This window comes from Mastacembelus armatus, chromosome 23, assembly GCF_900324485.2.
Source record: "Mastacembelus armatus chromosome 23, fMasArm1.2, whole genome shotgun sequence".
Taxonomy (NCBI): Eukaryota; Metazoa; Chordata; class Actinopteri; order Synbranchiformes; family Mastacembelidae; genus Mastacembelus; species Mastacembelus armatus.
In genome coordinates, this window is record NC_046655.1 from 9,944,731 (window position 1) to 9,965,475 (window position 20,745).

General features: G+C 40.0%; 1 protein-coding gene across 1 annotated transcript in view; it reads right to left on the reverse strand.

Moving 5' to 3' along the window:
• The window catches only part of plxna4 (plexin A4), a 205,264-nt gene that overhangs the window by 163,462 nt on the left and 21,057 nt on the right, over positions 1 to 20,745 (reverse strand). Inside the window, exons 2-3 of the mRNA XM_026326876.2 lie at positions 17,424 to 18,769; positions 7,052 to 7,234 (exon numbers count right to left, since the gene is read on the reverse strand). Of these exons, the coding sequence (XP_026182661.1) occupies positions 7,052 to 7,234; positions 17,424 to 18,668 (1,428 nt within the window). The 5' untranslated portion in view covers positions 18,669 to 18,769. The remainder of the gene's footprint in view (positions 1 to 7,051; positions 7,235 to 17,423; positions 18,770 to 20,745) is intronic.

A 20,745-nucleotide genomic window follows, 5' to 3' on the forward strand; every position in this document is an offset into this window, starting at 1 on the left:
CACATACACTCACATATAAAGGTTGATAGTTAAATATGCAAATACAGTGTCAACCCACTGTATCAGGGCACATTTTGTATCTATTTAGTCAGTGCACACCAGCTGCTCTTTGCTAACCTGAGCTCCCTGTGATACACTGAATCAGAGGAATAAGAGAAGACATTGTGTTCTTCTCTTCCCTCGTACCTTTCATTATCTAAACACTGTGTCTTGCTGAATGGCCAAATGGAAAAATTAAGATGTGTATGTACATCCAGAAATGCAGGTAAAATCCACAATGGTCTAGAAAACATACTTCATCACTCCCTGGAGGGCCCCTGCTTTCTACCTCTAGTTAATTCTCTTGTCCCTCTACCTTTCTACTTTTTTAAAATAAATATTTAGCCTGCAGTTTATCTCGGCATCTTCTGTCTCTCTCCCACCATATGTTACACATTCAATCTCCAAGTGATATATCCCTTTCTGCATCTCTCCATCTGTCTTTCTACTTCTCAATCATGTTTCCACCCATCTCTCTTCATCTCCTCCCTGTGTATTTTTCAACTCCACATCAGTTCCATCCTCCAACCCCCAACACATGCCCATGTTACTTGCATTTCTTTCTCTCCACCCCATCTTGCATTCCTCTCTCCTTCCTGCTCCATCTAAGACCAAACACTAAGGCTTCCTCACTGAATACAACATGGGCTCTACAGGCTGCCCAGTCAGACCGCCTGGCTACTGGATGAGGCTTTTTTGTGCTGGCAGCAGCCACGGCAAGTATTGTGGGGATTGTGGGCACTACCTTCTGATCCTCTTCCCAGGCCATTACTGAACTTCACTTCTCATTAGCTTCCATGGTTTTCTGCACAGAACTTACTAATATTAACTCACAGACTCATATACAAGTATGAAACACACACAGACTATGCACCAACTCCCTAAATCTACAGAAGGAATTTGAATTTGGATGGAAGCCTAAGATAATCTTGTGCAGCAAGCAATTACCAAAAGAAGATGCATGGAGAAACAATTGGCCAGGAGTAATGGTGTAAAACAAGAACTGAAAACAGAAGCATAAGGTGAAGGGGGTTGGCGGGCGTTGCTGGGGGGTTCCCACTGACTGATTCCCCTTGACACACCTTCCTATCTCCACAACAAATAGCAAAGCAAAACTGAGTAACAGTCAGGAGTTAATACAGCGAGACAAAATGCCAGCACAGTAATATTGTGTGTTCAATCTGCCTTACAGCTCTAAGGTGTACAGCACCTGTCATCAAACACTAGCCCACTATTCTCAGATTAGTTAATCCTAGTGTGTACTCAGTCCATTTCTATCAACATAATGTTGACACTGTATGTCCAGTATTGTGAGCGTCAATGAAATTAAATACATATTTTTATAACTATACTCTGATATGTGCATGTGTCTTCCCTCTGTCAATGCCTCCTATACATTATGTCCTATGCATGTGGAGCAGCTTGTGCTACCATGGCAACTCACAACGGAGCATGGTTTAGTGTGTGCTGCTGCACTAGCTGGTGTGGGAGCAGCAAAACACACACACAGTGCCAAGGCAACTTGGAAGACTGCTGAGGAATACTTAACACCATAGGAACATTGACATTCTGGGAATACTTGCTGAATACAGCAGCAGTTTAGACCACTGGCTAGAATGAATTGACTACTGGGTGCGGTTGTTCTGGCTACTGACCAGGGAGATAGCAGTGTGTGCAAATGTGTGCACCTGTGTTAAAGAGCATTGTGTTTATAGGGATAACAGAAACTGGGAGGGGGGGTCTAAATTATATACCGCTGTCCACACACACAGCACACATGCACATGATGCCTGCCCATTCTAAAGCATATTTCATCATTAGCTCTAAGCAGTTAATCCTCTGCTCCACTGACCACAGCTCAACTCAGCCCATTTCACTAATCTGCATCTGGGGCTAACCAACCCATCACATATACACATAAACACACACACACATGCAAAAAAGGAACACAATCAGCCCACAAAACATATGGAATTGGTCCAGAGCAATAAATATCTCAAGTAAAAGCTCTCACACCCACACACAAATAAATCTATCCACCCATAATCTATTGTGCTGACAGAGAAGTCAGTTCGCAGAACAGCCCCCACTTATTTATTAGACAGGGATTGCCTCAGAAATGAAATGTTAATTCTATAAGTTCAAAAGAAAATAATAGTACATATATTACAATCAGTAGCTCTGTGATCGCGGCTACTGATTCCTGATGAGATTGGTAGGTTTAAATTGATACTGAAATGCATTTGTGCTGCAACCAGGAATTGGTATCTTCATACAGTACATCTTCACAGCCAGATCATACAGAAGGAAAAGTCAACTTATTGATAATATTGTTGCATAAATATTCATTATTATGGACATTTAGCACTAGCTTTTAATCACTACTTTATACTAGAAATGTGTTAAATAGAATACAACACAATGGAATAAAATGATTTTATCTGCACATTATTGTTATAAGTGATGCAGCTATCTAATGCAGATATCCATCCATCCACACATTATCTATACCTGCTCATTCCTTAACCAGGGTCACAGGGATCTGCTGGAGCCTATAATGCAGATATCTTCAAGGGAAATCTTTATTTAAAAAGAAATGGCCTAAAGAATTGAGTATTTCAGACAGAGATGTGAGGTGTACATAGAGGGCATGGGAGAGGCAATTCAGAGATATTTCCAGACAAAACAAGTGAGAGGAAAATTTAAATCAAACATAAACACTATGTTTATTTTTGATTTCAGGAGGTCAGCAGGCAGTGAAAAGAAAATAGATTATTGTAGCCAGAAAGAGGGGTAATGGGACACTCAACAGAGCATAGGCTGGAATGAAACAGGGAAATTGACAGAGGGTGAGGCAGAAGTGAGAGTCTGACCTTTCCCTTCCCAATGACAAATATTAACCATATAGCATGAGATTTTCACTCATGTCATCTCCCATGGCAACCTTAATTGACAGATTTCCCACTTGATCTGCACAAGTCCTGTAAGGTTTTCTTGTCCCTTTCAAGAAGCTGACCTATCTTCCATGTCCTCTGTTTGATTAAATCGTAGTGGCAGTTGTTGAGGTGAATAAATTGTCACAATTCAACATCCTGCTCTCTGCCTTTGGCAAAATACTGACTCTGGTCAAGATGTTTTTTTCCTCCCCCACCCCCCTTTGTACCATCACTCCAGAAAACATGCATGTTCTTGCTTTTTCTTGTTCTTGCAGACACTACCTTTAATATCTAAAAAACACACATTTATCCTTAGCTTCTTCAATCTCACTATCTTTGCTTTGCCATGCCTTGCTCATTTTTGTGTCTGTGTCAAGTTCAAGGTTAGCTGCTCATTGTATTGAGCGCCAATGCTCCCCCATTGGGATGGAAAGAGGAGAGATGCATTAGCACCTTGGCATGTGGCACTCAATGTCATCTCTTGCCTTTCTTTTCTCTCCTCACCTCCCTCTCTTCTCCTAGTCCAACTCTCCATTCTTGGCCCCTGGAGGTTCCTGCCCATCCTTTACACAACAGTGTGTATGTAGGCTGGTGTGTGGGTGTTAAGTGTTCATTTATGCATACATGTGTGCTTATCTCAATACATGCAGTCATGTTCAGTGAATATCAAGCATGTGTCCACAGAGATGTGTACCGCTCATGCTAATGTGTAGAATGACCAGATGACCATAAACTAAACCAAAGCCTGCAGGGGGGTTAAGGTTTTCCCCTTGACCTGCTGCTGTGCACTGACCTGTAGTAAATGGGTTTAAATCTTACCCAGCCACAGCCTTTTATCTCCATCACATCTCCATCTCCTTCTTAACCCACAGACCAACACACACACAAACTGACCGACAGACAGTCTGACAGAAGTCATATGGTCCATTCACTTTCGATGGCAGGAGGTAGCTATCAAAGAGCTCTCACGGTATCTCCACTCAGCCATGGACAGGCAGATTGAGGGAGGGAGAGAGGGAAATTATGAGGAGAGGGCAAACAGAGGTGGACAAAGGGATAGGAAGCAAAGAAATAACAGGAGGAAGAGTTGGTGAGGGTACACAGAGATGGACATTCTATCAGTTCAGGAGAGCCAGAAATGGAGTGGAAATAAAAACACTGAAGAAAAGAAGATCATACTAGCCCTGTGTGATGTGCAGGTTTTCAGCACTGTATGAGGGTAAAGACCAGGCATGACTGTAGCTATGGGACAGAACTGTACTGATTCAACAGCACTGCTTGATTTATGCTGACAGTAGGGTGTTATAAAATTCAGCTTAGACTGTGTCAATATGGTCTTTACACCACACAGCCACTTAGTATCTGACACATCTGAGGCAAGCATTGGTTTCTGTATATGTGTTAAAATCTGTGTGTGGCCTCGTACTACCATCACCATAAAGATGAACTTGGAATTGGTAAACCATGACACTAAAGTGAAAAAAATGCTGGCTCGTCCTTACTTATTTAGAGATCTTCTTGAGAGGAGAGTTGATTCTTGGGTTAAGGTTAATAACCTGCATTCTTTCTTTTCTTTGTGGGCGTTAATTACATGAAGATACTCATCAGTAATGGGGCTTAATTGCAAAAGTCTTTCTGTGTTGTAATGTTGTTACACAACTCTAAGTGCTAGAGTTTGTTAAAGATGGTCCTCATCAGTACAGAAATAACAACCATTGCTATACTCCAATCCACAGGCCTCACATTAAATTATCAAAATGTTACTCTAACCCCCATTACATAAAACTATTTCACAAGCCAACTGAGTTGTAATTTACTCAGTTTCCTACCCTGTTCAACTTCATGATGTCATAAATGAGAGCCTGTAAACACTAACATAGAGCTCACCCAAACAGCACTGCATTAAAGTCCAACCACTCTCTTTTACCGTAATACTTATATTTATTCAGGGTGACGTGTTAGTCACAAGATCATAAATAACAGTGGGGAAAAAAAACCAAAGCATCCATGAGAGCTTGTGCAAGAAGATCGGAAAAAAGGGGAGTTGAGGGATGGAACAAGTAAGGTGGAGGAGTGTATATAAATCAACATCCATTAGCTGAGGGGTTATAAAGTCACTGATGAAGGAGGTGGACTGAGGCTCAGACCTTTTATTGTCTTGTTTTTTATTGCCTGTGATGTCATCTAATGGTATACAGTTAACGACAGGGGAGGGGAAGTACGTACATGGGAGGGGAGTATGTGGTTGTAATGGGGCTATGTGTTTGCCTGTTTTGACTAAGGATATTGATCACCTTTTGTCAAAAATGGCATATGTCTGTGGGTTTTGCACCATATGTGCACAATCTACTCCGCATTCATGTCAACTCTGAATGACAATAACGCTACAATTCTGCAGACACAATTCTCTCGAGTGCCAATATGTGGTTTTGAGAGGAATGTCTGGACAGAGGCCAATGAAAAGAAAAGCAGAAAAACAACCAGGAGCAGAATTTGTTTCTAACATTGTGAAGCAAAAAGAATACTCTGAAAACCTTGAAAGCAGCTTGTAATGCTTTTAAGACTAAAAGCCACAACATTTCTTCTTCCCAGCTTGCTCTCATCATCGCATCATATAACATGGAAAACCACTGCCTCAACCACTTTGCTCCTAAGTGAAACAAAAACATTACGACAAACAGTAATCAACAAAAACAAACAACATAAAAATCTGTACTTCTGACTGACTGTAGAAATACTTGCCAACCCTGGTCACTTCTTCTGTCCTTGATCACATCTTTGTGAAACTTTGTCCACTCTATCATCTCTGTTTCTTCATCTTTCCATTCACAACTTTTTAAAATCATCTTCATTCATTTAAGACAGGAATTTCAGGAATATATATCACTTTTGCCCAATTTTTACCTCCCAGCTGAATTCTCCCCTGCTTCCTTCAATAACTCACTCCAACCTTCTCTTTTTTCTCCTCTCAGCATAATGCTGTTTTCCCAGAGCCTATGAAGCTCACTGGCCTTGCCACCCTAGAATTAGTCTCAGTCATGGCCCTAAAACATGTGTATGTGGAAGCGTGAATAAAGGAGGGTAAAAGCACAGGAGCTACCACCTTCTATCACACCTAGCAGCAGTGCATCATCCCATTAGCGCAGAAAAGGGTTGCCATACGGGGGTGGACACTGGAGCATGAGGGTAGTCTAAAGGTTGAAGCCACAACACGCCAAAACCCAGCTTATCCAGTGCTGTTTAACTCTGAGGGGACAAATCTTATTTAGCCAAGGGCTTTACTGTCACACAGAGTGAGACAGATTTTGCAAGGAAGACAGTTGTGGTCAAAGATGCTATAGATAACAAAAATCAGTGAATGTTTTTGGCATACAAAAATGTAAAACAAATGTGATCCAGACTTTTTTACTGATATATATATATTATACTGACAGTATAATAAGTTACATAAGTCACTTAATAAATGATATAGTTCACCCTATTCTGATTCCTCATTTTGCTTCAAGAAACAGATTTAAAAAAAAACTTTGTCTAATTGAGTTGGCAACATGCTGATCTGTGCTGTCTAGCAAGTTCCGCAACATGCTGATGTGTGCTACAATCTGCCCACGGGGCTTTGGATTTCATAGTCCAAAGTGGAGAAAAGTACAGCGGATACTCCTGATATCGGGTGTATATGTGTGTATGTGTGATATATGGTGCAGAGGATGAGGAGGATGGTGAAAGATACGAGACAGACTTGGCTCTAGAAATAAAACCCCCTCAGGGGCTTTCCCCCTCCTCAAAAACACAAACACACACGCACACACACACACTCTCTTCACAGTGAAATACTGTACACACTTCCTTTTTTGCATTCTCCCTCTCTTTCATGCACTCACACACCTCTTCTTCCTGCAGATACAGCTGACTCAGCTGATTTGCCTGAAAGTTTATCTGCTTTACTACTAAAATTCTTTCTCCAATCCAGCAGTCCCCAATTCCCAGACCTTTCTCCCCATTCTAGCAGGGAGAAACCAAATCTCCACCTCCATCAACTCAGTCATTTGCTACCCACTTATATTCCTCCTCCTCACCTTTTTGACTCGGCCGCTCTTTGTGCCCACGAAAACCAGCGAATGGTTCTTGTAGACATAGCCGATGACAGACGTCATTTTGTCAACAGCATCTGAGAAGAGAGGCTTGCCACGCACCATCTCAGATACGCCCAGTGGTGCATTCATGTCAAGGCCACAAAAGTCATCGTCAATGGTAAGGAGCTACAATGGAAAAGAAAAAGAGGGATTAGTTCAACATAAATCTGATTCAGGCTACTTCAAGAACACTAGGCTTACAAAAGTTTTAAAATACAAATTTAAGGTGAAAGACACTGCTTGGGCAAAGAGTGAGCTCAATGTTAACAAAAATATTAATACTTTGTGTCTGAGTATGTGTGTATTGAAGTGCAAGAATAAATGTGTCATTTGTGTGTGCGCGTCTGCTGGCTCACATGCAAGAAACGGCAAATGTGGAAACAAGTAAGGCAGAGATGAAGATAGAAGAAGACTGCAGTCAGCTCAAGCTCTATAATCGTGCCAGAGGCTGCTCTGTCAGGCACAATTCCCCACTGTCCACCCAATGCAACAGCAACGGCAGAATTGCCAGTGCTGCAACATATTCAGTGTCAAATGATTCAAAGTGAACTGAGTGAATAAAAAAAGGTGCTACACCATCACAGCTCCGAGGTGTTTATATACATATGAGTGTATTTTATATTTGGACTCCCACTATATATTTTGGGCAACATCCTGTGAGGTCGATATTAACTAGCTTTTGTGGGCAGAATGATTTTTAGGTTTTGATAAGAGAATTTCAAAATCCAGAGAAACTATTGGTCCTTAGATACTGCGTGTGAGGTATGAAGTCCACATACTACTGTAATGATATGATGAACAGCAATGTACTCTGGATCAATTTGAAGGTTCAAATAAAGCCTTTGCAGTACATTATGACCAACACTGGTCTGACATGAATGCTGGGGAACAGAAATCAAAGACAAGGTCAGCTGAAATTAAAGTTTAACAAAAGGAGCATGTGAGATAAATCAGAGCAAGAGGGGGAAAAATCAAGCTTATGAAAAATGTCTTGCACTCAAGAAAGGAAAGGTGAACAAACAGTATGATCCTGACGTGCATTCTGCTTTAAACCTATGAAACCATTTCAAATCTACAATTGCCTTGTGGTTTGACCTGTCAGAGGTGAAAAGCTGTGAGGGGAAGAGGGTCTGTTGGTTTTTTTGTATTTTTCTTCCTGGAAGTGCACCCCCTGGGCTCTCGATCAATCTTGCAAGCACCAAGTGACTCCTCACAACCTTTCACTAAAGGCCATCATCATCAGAAGCCTCAGACTGAGCCACAGAAGCTGCTTTCATTAGACAAATGGAACATGGCTGGTCTAGGCCATAATAAGCTTTAGGCTTTAACATGGGGTTATATAAAGTGATATGATTGATCGATAAAGATGACCTGAATTCGGGTGAAGATCATGTCATACGTTTAGAGGGTTGAGAAAAGGATGGAAAGGAGTAAGAAAAATGATAAATAATGCGGGTTGAGATGCCAAATAAAATATTGGTGTACACCAAAAACATGTTTAAGTGGGCAAATTTCTTTTGTCCTATTTCGCTCCCCCTTCCTGCTTTCCCCCCCGACCTTTTCAGAATGAACGGCTGTCAAGAGAGCACTCTCTATTCTACAACTGATGACTAATGGTGCTCTGATGAGAACCAGGGTCACTCTGTAAAATCACAGTGAAATATCACTGGTTTGTTACCCTTCATGCTAACCTGCCCTATCTAAGACAAAGTTTCACAGTCATCAACTCTGGCATACTAATATGCCAACACTGCTCTCCTTCTGTGTCCACTTATTCCATGTTTTTCCAAAGTGGTAATGTTGTTTTTCTATGCATTTGTTCCTGTTACTTGCTTTTGTGATAGAAGGAAATCTCTGCTCTCATCAGTTATAAAGTCATCATTCCAGGGTTCAAAGGTTAACAGGGCCTATCAAAAACAAAACTGAGTATTTTATAGCATTTGGTGCCTCCATGATTAAATGCTTCCTTAAAAAGAGTAAAAGTGGCTTTCAACATTAAAACTTACTTTACATATGTCAGCATGTAGGAGTGTGTCTGTAAAAGCAAAGAGTGGCACATGAGTAAGATGAGGATTTTTTTGTATGTGTGAAAATCTGTGTATGTGTCTGTTTTTATCTCCTGTAACTAACACATGCTGTATTATTTGGTTGCCAATCATAGCTGTCATCTTTGTCTCGCATTTTGCAATCTAATGAAATATATTCTGTCTGTCAGCCCTTTCAGGAAGCAGACACATTTTCATTACACTAACACCAAAACATGACATTTGTAGTTGTGATGCCAAAGACGCCCCTACTCAAAATACCAAATAATATCACTGTATCCAGTAAGACACTGCTGTCATGGCTTCCATCACATTTTGCACCATTTATGTTTTTCCTCTCAACCCATCTCATCAAGGCATTTTCACCCTTCATCTCTTAAATATTTTTGTCTTAACTTCAGATGACCAGTGGTCTTTGTAGGTTGTCCAAGCATTGTTTGATGTTTCTTTCACCACTCTTATCTTTTACTAAGGATCTCTCTCACGAGATTGTAGGCACACAGCATGAGATGCACACAGGTCATGAATTGTTGTAGAACCCAACAAAATTTTCTAGTTTGCATTAAAAAAAAAAAAAAACATACAAGTGCTATCAACCACTCCTGCAGTTTTATTGCACACATTTAATCACTACTTTTTTGGGGTGTTAACCTATTTCGATGGCTGGCTATCAATGCACCAAAATAAAGATCAATCGTGAAAACTTTCAGTAGCTTATTTATCTCTCATTACTTTCTATAAACACAAAGTGTAAAAGTGAAGAAAACAGTGAATGAGTCACAGTGCCTTCAAACTATATCCCTGGGTACTGCAGATATGATATAAATGATTATCTGTGTGTGCAAAATCAGCTTGACTAACCATTCAAATGTGTTGAAACTAGAAACACTATTCTTGCAAAGTCTAGTAGGTATTTCAGCCAGCATCCCGCAGTGTAGCAACAGAGGACAAAGGCAGAGGGTTCCTCTCTAAAGACATAGGGACAGGAGAGCAGAGTGTCTATATTTGGACAGAGGCCAGGCACAGAGGCAGAATCAGGTCACTCTCAGACGTATCTATCTCCTTGATTCTATCTGCCTGCCAGCACCAGCACAAAGAGAGTTCTCTTCTGGACTGTGCAGTGGGATTAGTAGAGAGAAAGAGAAGAGACAGTGGGCACACGCAAAAGAGAGTAAGTTTCTCAATGCGATTAGTGAGCACTGAAAGAAATCCACTCTCTGACACTCTCCGATATATCACCTAATCAGGTCTTGCACTGTTGTGAGGCCCAATCCCATTGGCTGCAAGTTCACAAAGTTAATGACACGCATAAAACCACTGCGACATTTTGCTACATGTCACTGCTCAACTGTTGAAGGATTCTAAGAGTCAATTTTCTTGTTCTTCTACACTTCTTTTTTATTGCAGTTATTATACTGCATGTGACAGTTTCAATGACTTTACAATGCTGATTCTGCACTTTATTACATGAATGTCCTCCTGCAATATTTGTTGTTTCTCATGTGCCTGTTTTACTGAAGCGTTTTTGATGATTACATGTGAAAACTTCCCTTATAAAAACTGGAGGAGTAAAATGAAAAACGTATCCTATTGGTTAGTCGTTGTATAATCACCCACTTAGACAGTATTTTTCCTCCAGCCCTACTGTGCAAAATGACTGACCTGCCAGGATGATTGGCAGCACTACAGAATTATGGCATGACTAAGTGGGTTTGCAGTGTTCATAGTAAGCTATAATGTCAACATTCAATTTCACTATAATAAAACATTAGCTGCACGACTCCTGAAAAACAGTGGGTCATTCTGAAGTGAGGCATCTGCTAAAATTGTATTCATTGCTTACATCTACATATCAAGATATAGAGGAGAATGCTTTGTTCACTCTCATTGAAAGGCATCTAAAATATATGACAATAGTTATTTATTCTTCATTTCAGATATTCTTCTTATTTTACTAGCAGATTAGAAAATTTATATGATTAATTCAAGGCTAAAAATATAATAATATTATTTTTATGAAAACTGGTTAATCTAAAAAGGCATTACTCCTGCGTTTGAAACAACCTGGGGAGGCAGGCTTTGAGAAGCCTGTGATATTTTGTACATTGATGTTTGCAGATACTTTGCACCTGCTAACCATTAGCTGAGCAGTTACAACAAATAATAAATACTGGTTAGGGAAAACAATCATATCAGGAACTAATGAAACATGATGATTTTGTTCTAACACTGAGACAGAGCAGAGACAAGATGGAAAATAAAGTAAATTCACCAATCAAGCCAGAAGCTAAAGACTAAGCTAACTCTATAGCATGAAGAGAAAGGCTTATGTTTTCCACTTCAATGTGTAGTAGTGGAATATATTTCATTATTTGTTTCTGGAATTATAACTGACACTATCTTTTATTATTACACTTGTATTGTACTGCATTATACTGAAAGCTGTAATAGCAGCAGAATGATGTTACAATGTTCTTGCAATGGACATTTACACGTGGTGTAATTCAATTTTGAAGTGATTATGCTTTAACATTTAATTTCAAGCTCCTTTATACTGTACTTCCACTGCACTATAATTTGGATCAAACTGTTGTGCACCACTAAATGTATATGACAGCTAGTCTTTGATACAGCAGGTCAGGATCTTATCAAGAAAAACTATGAATAAGCTAAGCTTTAGAAACATATGATTCATGGGAAGGACTGTCATATTGGATTGTATTTCATGTAGCTAGATGTAGCCAACGCATTACACTGGAAACTCAGGATATTTTGCCAAATTAATTTTAAAATATTGCAGAGTCCTGTTTGCTGGGAAGTGAAATAATTTGATAGTGTGAAAATAGAGAGAGAAGGAGAGCACATAAGAATTTTAAGCCAGAAAGAAAACAAAAACAAAGTAGGGGAAGAAATTAAAGCACCAAATTCAGTTAGTGATTGCATGAGGTGGGCAGCCAGCTGAGTCTAGTGAAGGAAGCAGGAGACACTTGTTTAATCACAGAATAATGATATTGTGATGGATTCTGACCTTTAGCAAGTGGTATCATGTATGGAGATTTAATTAGTGAGCCAGCCAGCAAACAGGATAGCGGATATGTGGATGGAGTGGGGTGAAGTGGGGAGGGGGGCAGTCTGGATGTTCTTAATGAATCCACTAGCCTTTCCCTTCCTGAGGATGTGGCCCAGACTGACTCATCAGCAGCAGCAACAGCAGCCACTGATTAAGCTCAGCAATCAGAAGCAGGAGGGATGGAGATGGCCAGTGCTGGAGACAACACTGTTTAAGGACTGGTCAAACATGGAACAAAATAGAAGAAAGAAAAAAGTCAATAGTACAAAAATGAGAATAGGGAAGACAGAGGATGTCTTATTAAACACTTCCTTTGAAGAGAAGGATGAAACAAAGGAAAACTGTGACCAAGATCAAGAAAAAGACTCAAAGAAACAGCAGCAGCCGAGTAGAATAATCTAATTAATTGGAGTGAATTCAGAATGTGACATCGATAGCATATGACAAATGTGGAAGAATAGCCCGTGGCATGTTAGTTAATGACATGTAATTAATGATCATTAGCGGAAGGAATGAGGGGATGGCCATGGCCTGTCAGGGACTTACAGTCGACCTTGTAATTTTCTCATTGATGTTTAGAGGAGGGGTGAGAGACAGCCTTTCACTATGTGCTTATGGAAAACATCATAAGCAGGAATAAAGGGTGGACACAAGTAAGGGAATATAACAGAATGAGAAGATGGGATGGTGGCAGCTATTTTTATAACAAGATGAAGAGAAAAACTGGCAAATGGAGAAAAGAGTGGCACAGGCACTGAACAATGAATCAAGGATGAAAGAGCAGAGTAAATTTATTGCGATGCTACTGTTTTGTTGTTCTGTTTTTTCAGTTTTTTTCTGCTGACACAGTGAACATGGAGGGAACAGGCAGGATTTTTTATAGGTCACATGCCACTTCACAATGATCTATGCATGCAGGCTTATTTCAGACTTATACTGTTGAGCACGCATTATGTGGTTCGGCCAAGCGTAGCCTTTTGGGGAGAAAGGAGGCATCCCCCTGCTCTTTCTCTTTTCATCTATCCACTCTACTGCTTTCTCACTCATCAGTGTTCTCTGTACACTCCATGTCCGCTCAACTTCTTTCTCTTTCTTTCTCTCTTGCTCTAACTGGAAACCTCTTAAAGTTGGTGTACTAGAACATATAGTGGAGTAAGCAAAATTAATATTGATTTCATTAACTACACTAAATCTACATCTATATTGTAAAGAAAAGAGGATGTAATCACATAAATATTTTGTAGCATTCATAATTTCATACAAAGTGATGCAATGTTTTAATTTTAGTAAAAAGTGATGACTATAATAGTGAGAAAGTACTGTGGTCATGTATATGCTCTAATGGGGGGTGGGAGGGGAGTGTGTGTACAATTAAAGTCTCTCTGTCTGGAGCTTGAATATGTTTCATCTATATCAAAAATATGTATTTTCATGTTGCTCCATATAGCTGGGCTACTTTAATGAGCCTGGAGGCTGTTCATCCTCTCCCTAATTGGAGGAAAAACACTTCAAGTTCAAAATATGATGTTTGAAAGACTGAAAAAAAAGAGTGTAAAAAAAGCCAGAAACAGAGAAGAGGGTGTGAGAGAAGAAAACACTGAGCGAGGAAAAGGGCGAGATAAAGGGGCATACAGTACCCTCAATAGAAGGCTCCCTCTCATCTCTGTTCCCTCTAGCATCAACAACCAGCAGTGACATGCCTCCCACTATTCAAACTATTTTAATGGTCTTTTATTTAGTCCATGTCAATTATTTTGATATTTAAAGGGAAAGGCTTTGAAAATCACTTTGGCTTGTTGGGAATTTGTCTACCTTAATTTTTAATTGAAAAATAATTTTAAAAGGACTGATAAAGTGATTTTATGTCACAAAGAAAAAGCTGTTGGCTCTCTCGTTCTAAGTGGACATTAACTACTGCAGTTTATAATAAACAAGATCTTGCAAAGCTGCCATCTAGGATAATGCCTCCAGTAACAGAAATTGGGAAAATATACTGGGAGTAAAAGTAAATACGATGTTAATATGGTCCAGAGAAATAGCCACTGCAATTTCCCCCCTGATATATTATTTTAAAATTTCACTGTGACTTTAAAGTCCATTTTAGTTAATATTTAATAGGTTAATCTGAAAATACACACAAATACACTGTGCACATACAGGACCTATACATGAATTAGTTTTACACAGCTTTGCAAAATATATCCTTAGTGTCTCTTATTATCATTATCTATACCACTAATTCCTATCAAAGGTTGTTGGGGGGCTGGAGCCAATTCCACATGGTTCCCTGGAGGGAATGCCAGTCTATCACAGAGCTGACACATAGAGAAAAATTAACACCTGCATGAAATTTAGACTCACCAATTACCTAACGTGCCTGTGTTTGGACTGTGGGAGGATGTCAAAGCACCAACACAGAAAACCAACACAGATACAGGGAGAACATGAACTCTGCACTCTTGTCTACCACAGTTCCAAGTAAACCCGTTTGGTGTGTGTGTGTGTGTGTGTGTGTGTGTGTGTGTGTGTGTGTGTGTGTGTGTGTGTGTGTGTGTGTTACGCTCTATCTATGTTGGCTTGCTACTGTACACCCGAGGGAAGCACGGAGTGGAGAAGATGTGAACCACAAGTTTAAACTGCATTTTTGATGATATCAGAGACACTACACACCCAGTCATGCATCATTTAAATTGGCAAAGGAATTAATCTCAAGCTAACAGGCAACGATTCATAAAAATTAAAAATTGGATATTAGAAAGACAACCACTCATCACAGACACATGCATGTGATAAGTTATGTTATTTGTACTCACAACTTAATATAATGCTTATAATGTAAAAAAAAAAAAAAAGTCAATAGATATGCCATTTCCATCTATTAATTTCCTAATGGTCAAGCAACAGACCATCAACCTCTGAGGTATGAGTTTTGTTTGCCCACATAAGTATATTAATATGACTCCAGGTTTATGGGCAACTCCACTCTGAAGCAGCCTGGAATTATCTGATCTGCATTTTGATAGATCACTTCATAAGACATTTATATAACAATTCATCTATGGTCATTATTCTACTTTATGAAAAACTAAAAAAGCATTACCTCCATCTCTGCAGTAGCCATAATACAAGTGTGGTGGCACGCGTGTGTGTGTGTATGTGTGTCAGAACTCATCTATCTCCTGCAGAGTCCACCGTCACTTGTTCAGCAGGGTCTAATTTATGCGGTGACGGTGGTGATACTGTGGCGCATGCTGAAATGGCATCATTCCTCAGCGCTAACCCCTGTGTGCTCCCTCACACTTCCTCTCCCTGCTGACAGCTCCACCCCAGGCATGATTTATCAGGTCCTCAAGCACCAGACAAAGGCGCCCTGGCACGTGTGCCGTGCCAGAGATGGATTAATAGATAAACAGAGTGATTCCAGAACCAAACACAAGAGAGGGAGGCTCATAATTTCTCAAGATAGTGCATGGCTAAGGTCAGAACCATATGGACCAGGCAGCAAAATGACATTTCTGAAATATGACTATGAACAAGCAATCAACATCTTGTTAAAGTATTTCCAGCCTTAGAAATTCTTATTTGTAAGTCTTGTTGATAGTAACAATTATTGGCCTTAGTGAATATGATAGTTTTTCATGATTAAAGTTACTGAATGACAATTTCATTTTTGTTCACCAGTGTTTATATTGAGTTCTGCAACTATACAAAGAAGTTGAATGCCGTTTGGCTACGATTTTATAAAGCATAGAAATACTGAACATGCAGTTGCACAAATCATACATCAATTACGAATATTATACCAAAGCCATTCAGGTGCAACAATACATCTTTAATTGATTTATATGCTTAGAAAACCTCTTCTGTGTCATCTTATTTTAGCCCATTATCTACACCTCTCTGAACTCAACATTGGCAAGTGAACACATAGTTCATTTAGCAATGCTTGCTATGGAGAGGAACATGATAACTAACAACTGCACTCTGATCAAGGTAATTTTTTATTTCTTAAGGTTGGCAGCTTTTATTAACGACATAAGGAAAAAAATGCATGAAAACAGCTTGGCTGCTTGTGATGGTGGTCTAAACATGTAACACCCAATTTAACCTTGTTTTTTATGTGCATAAAGTGAGAAATCAAATGAAGTGAATCACTGAATTTGTAATGCTATTATGGAGAATAGAATTATAGTAATTTGGTTGAGCATTCAGCTGCATTGTTTACAGGGTGAGCGGATTAAAAGAGGCAGACGATGGTTAACATCACATCGTAATGGGATGGAGCATGAACCCAAATCGGAAAAGTGTTCATAAAGGCCTCCCACCGTGCACACTAGCTCATTATAATAACCAGTGGGAAAATGTGCACGGGAAGTAGAAGATTGCTAACAAATTTTGAAACAAAAAGCTGCCACCTGGATATTGTGTGTGCTGAATAACTGTTATTAAAATAATTCATATGTACCAAAATCGATCTGGAAATGGCAAGTGTCTCTTTGCAAGAACCGTATAGTAAACAAAGGTTACAATAACTATGATAATTTGTAGAAGAATACATTTAACTGAACAGATACACTAACAAGTACCAACAAAAATTTAACTGCATTCATTTGTATTTGTATTTTTCACTTTGCTCTAGAAAGTATGAGATTAAAATATAAACTGGATAGTACGGCTGTAAATACATCACTAGGGCTACAGTGGCTCTCATTCTTCACTGGGAGCCTGTAATAAAACTCTAAAGGTCTGAGGTCTTTGGATACTTTAATTAGTGTGTTAGAATTTCTGAAGAAAACAAAGCAGATAAGAAAACAAAGCTATATAACAACTCTGGTAAATAAACTGAGACTAGCTTTCTTTCATCCACACTTTCCAATCCATTATTCTCACTCACTATTCTCTTCAAGTACTGATAAAATGCTCCCAATACTTACAAACTGAGAACTCAAAGGAACTCAGAGTCAGTTGCACTAGTACAGCCAAATCATTTTTCACATTCACACACTATTGACTTTCATTTATATATGCCATTGAAATGCTCGGACCCTCATGCCCTGAGTCCTGTTATTCTATACTGCAATATTAACATCTGGAATTTTTGAGGTGTATCTCAAACTGCAATCTACCCCAGTGCTGTCATTAAATTGCCACACTAACAAAAATGGCAAAAAGAATGTGTCTTCATTAAAGTACTACTCACCGCACTGCTGCAAGGAATATCTTTGACTTTGAGCCAAGCCAGATCCAGCGTGCCCTCACCCTTGTAGCAGGACTGCAGCCTCTCCTTGATTTTCTCGTTGATTTTCCGCAGGGAGAAAACACAGAGTGCAGAGTCCTGGGAGGCCTGTCGTGGACGTCTCTTCTGGCCTTTTGAGAAGACAGCAAACAGCACATCATCATCAGGTGCCACATCTAGTGAACGTGCCAGGATCGCACCAGCTTTGGACAGGTAGGCTGCCTCGAGTAACCGATACTCCACGTTGCCACTAATGCATCCAATAGGGACCTCTACATAAGAGTTGAAGGCAGTGTCTGCCTTACAAAGGCGGACTATTTTGGAAGTGTAGACCTGTTCCCGACCAGCAGAGGAGGATCCAGTAGTTGGCCCACCCCCCATTTCAGGCTGCAAAGTTAGAAAGTAGACAAAGGTCCCACTGGCAAAGCCATAAATGTAGTATATGTCAAAGTCTGGGATGACAGTGAAGGTGTCTGAAGGGATCTTAATCATAGAGGCCACAAACTCATCATGGAAGACATAGGCAAACATGCCATCCTCCTCTGAGTTTCTGGCTAACTTGCGGCTAGAAATGGTAGGGAAGTACTCTGGCTTGCCATCTACTGCTGTGGCCACAAACAGCATATCCGGAGAGGCATTGCCATATGAAACAATGACGCCAAACACAGAGCCACTCTCATTGACACCAGAGAGGTAGTGCTCCTTCTTGTGGAATGGCTCTCCTAGTTTGAAGAGGTCATCTAGACGAAGGAGTTTGCAGATGCCCTGGTAAAGGCTGCCACATGCCAGCAACCGGTTCTCCCGATAGTCCATCAGAAGCATCTTGTTGACATTGTTAGTAAGTGTCAGTGGCTCACTACAGGGCTGGACAATGCGTGGTGGGTAGCACTTGCGGTTGTCTTCATCTGGGCCAGTCTCATGGGACACTTGGACCTCCAAGCCTGGGGACAGTTTGTATATGCGATTGACAGCTCCCAGATAAACATTGCCATTGCGATAGTCCACAGCCAGATGGTTGAATGTCCATTCAGGGTTCTCAGCACGAAATGATGCATACTCCTCCTGCTGAATGGACGCTGTGATTACCTGGGAGCCGGCACTGTGAGCCTGTGATGCTTGTACAACTGTTTGTGATGTCACAGGAAACGTCAGACTAAACAGAAAGCAGCATACAAAAAAGCAGGTCCGTGTCCTGGTGAGGGATGTCATGGCTGTGCTGATGCTGGGAGTGAGGAGAGGGAAGGAGGCACAGTCCAGTACTGCTGGCCAATCAGGATTAAGCCTGTCTTGAGATGGAGGACATTATGTACCTAAAGGGGAAAGAGACAAACACCTGTGACTACCAGCACAACAACAATAAACATTACCAACAAATTGCTAAATCAAAGCCACTTTGACATGGTATTGACAGATATACATCATGAATATGAAAACACAATTTGATCTATGTATAAAATCTATCTGGCACAGATAAGGACAGAGAAAAGAAGAAGACGAAGAAATGGGCAACACAAAAACGGACTGAGGTTGAGGCACACCAGAGAATTTAAAAGGGTGTGCAGAGTATCAGCCAGTAGGACAGGGTCATGGATTAACGGATGGGACAGAGAAGGAGGAGTAATGCATTGTTTCAGAGGAGGTGATCAGCATGGCTCTGCACCATTTCTCTCCACAGACCCCTGCCCTTCTCTGCCCTCTCCTTGCTTTTCTGCTCCAGCCACTATGCACCTAATTGATTCTCCCCCTGGAGTAGCAATTTGCATGCTTTGGCGATTTCTCTCTTTTCTCCCAATAGGGCAGCTCACCTGCTGACACTGCTAGCAGAGAGAAAAGGACCTTCTTTCTCTCTTTAAAGCAGTTCCCTAACACACATACAGACACAAGCACACACACACACAAGTAGGAGTTTTATGGGCAGAAGAGGAACAATTAGGAAGGAAATGCAAGTGGTTGCAAAAATATGTTTCCCTATAGTCCTTAGATCATTTGCAAGTCTTAGCATTACACATACAGCCCTAACACACACACACGCACACACACTCACACACATAAACGTAAAATCATATACCATTTGATGGGAATGGAAATTTTGCATTTCATGAATGGAACGGTTACACTATATACTAGGCACTTTGGCAGTATAGAAAAGAATCACACCAGCACAGATTATCAAAAGGAATTGACAGCATTTCCTGTAAACACGGTGGTCCTCTGTGTGTTCTGCTCATTAGACCTTTCCAGTGGCAAGATGGGTATTATATAAGGAATGGTCTCAACTTGGATAGTATTCATGTATTTGTTTTACACAGATATACAGAAGAATACATGTCCTTCATCAGTAACCTAAATAGCATCTTGCACTGAAACGCCATAATGCTATTTTGGTGGAGTCAAGCCACATCATCGTGAAATCAAAATACCATCACAGTGACATGACAAAACATAGAATATTCTCTTATATATATTGATTTGTCTTTGGGTAAAAAATAAAAATAGTCTAACAACCTTAAATCAAGACAGTAACAGTAAAAAGGAGGATTGCAGAATGCAGTCTAGGTATTAGTGCTTGGATGGATGGAAGATACTACAAGTAACTCAAACTTCTTTTCTACTTCAATTTACAACTCTGAAGTGTCAGCACATGAATGTCAGTGTATTTCAATGGAAATACCAGTCAATGGGAAAAAATGAAGCAAATGAAAAAATATAGAGATTTCATGTCATAGTAGAAAAAAAACTTGAAAAGTTTTATTTGGGGTTACATTATTTTCACTTCATTATTTTGATGAAATATTAACTTTTTTATTTTGAATTATACAAAAGTTTGTAGAATCTTTTTTACTACAATCACTGCTTGCTTGCACCCATAAATGGTAAGGCTACCTGACATTATCCGGCAACAGATTTCATCTCAGGTTCAAACCCAAGGAATCACAAGTTGTGGTAGTGTCAAACGCAACTTCACTGCAATCTTATCAATCTCCGCTCTATCTCCTGGCAGGCAGAGAAAGAAAGAACAGAGCAGACAGCCACTGAGCACATGATAAGAGGACCAGTGAGGATGATGAAAGGGATAAAAACTGATACTGAGATAGAAAAGACAAAGCCTTGTGCACTTGCCTTGTGTGTTTTTGTATAGATGAGTGTGAATCAAAGGGCACTCATTAGATAGAGAAGCGAGAGATAAAAAAATGCAGATCTGTAATAACAGAAATTCTAAATGTAGATTCAGTGACACACATAATAGATGTTGTAAGTAAGAAACTGAACTCCCAAAAGCACTGTT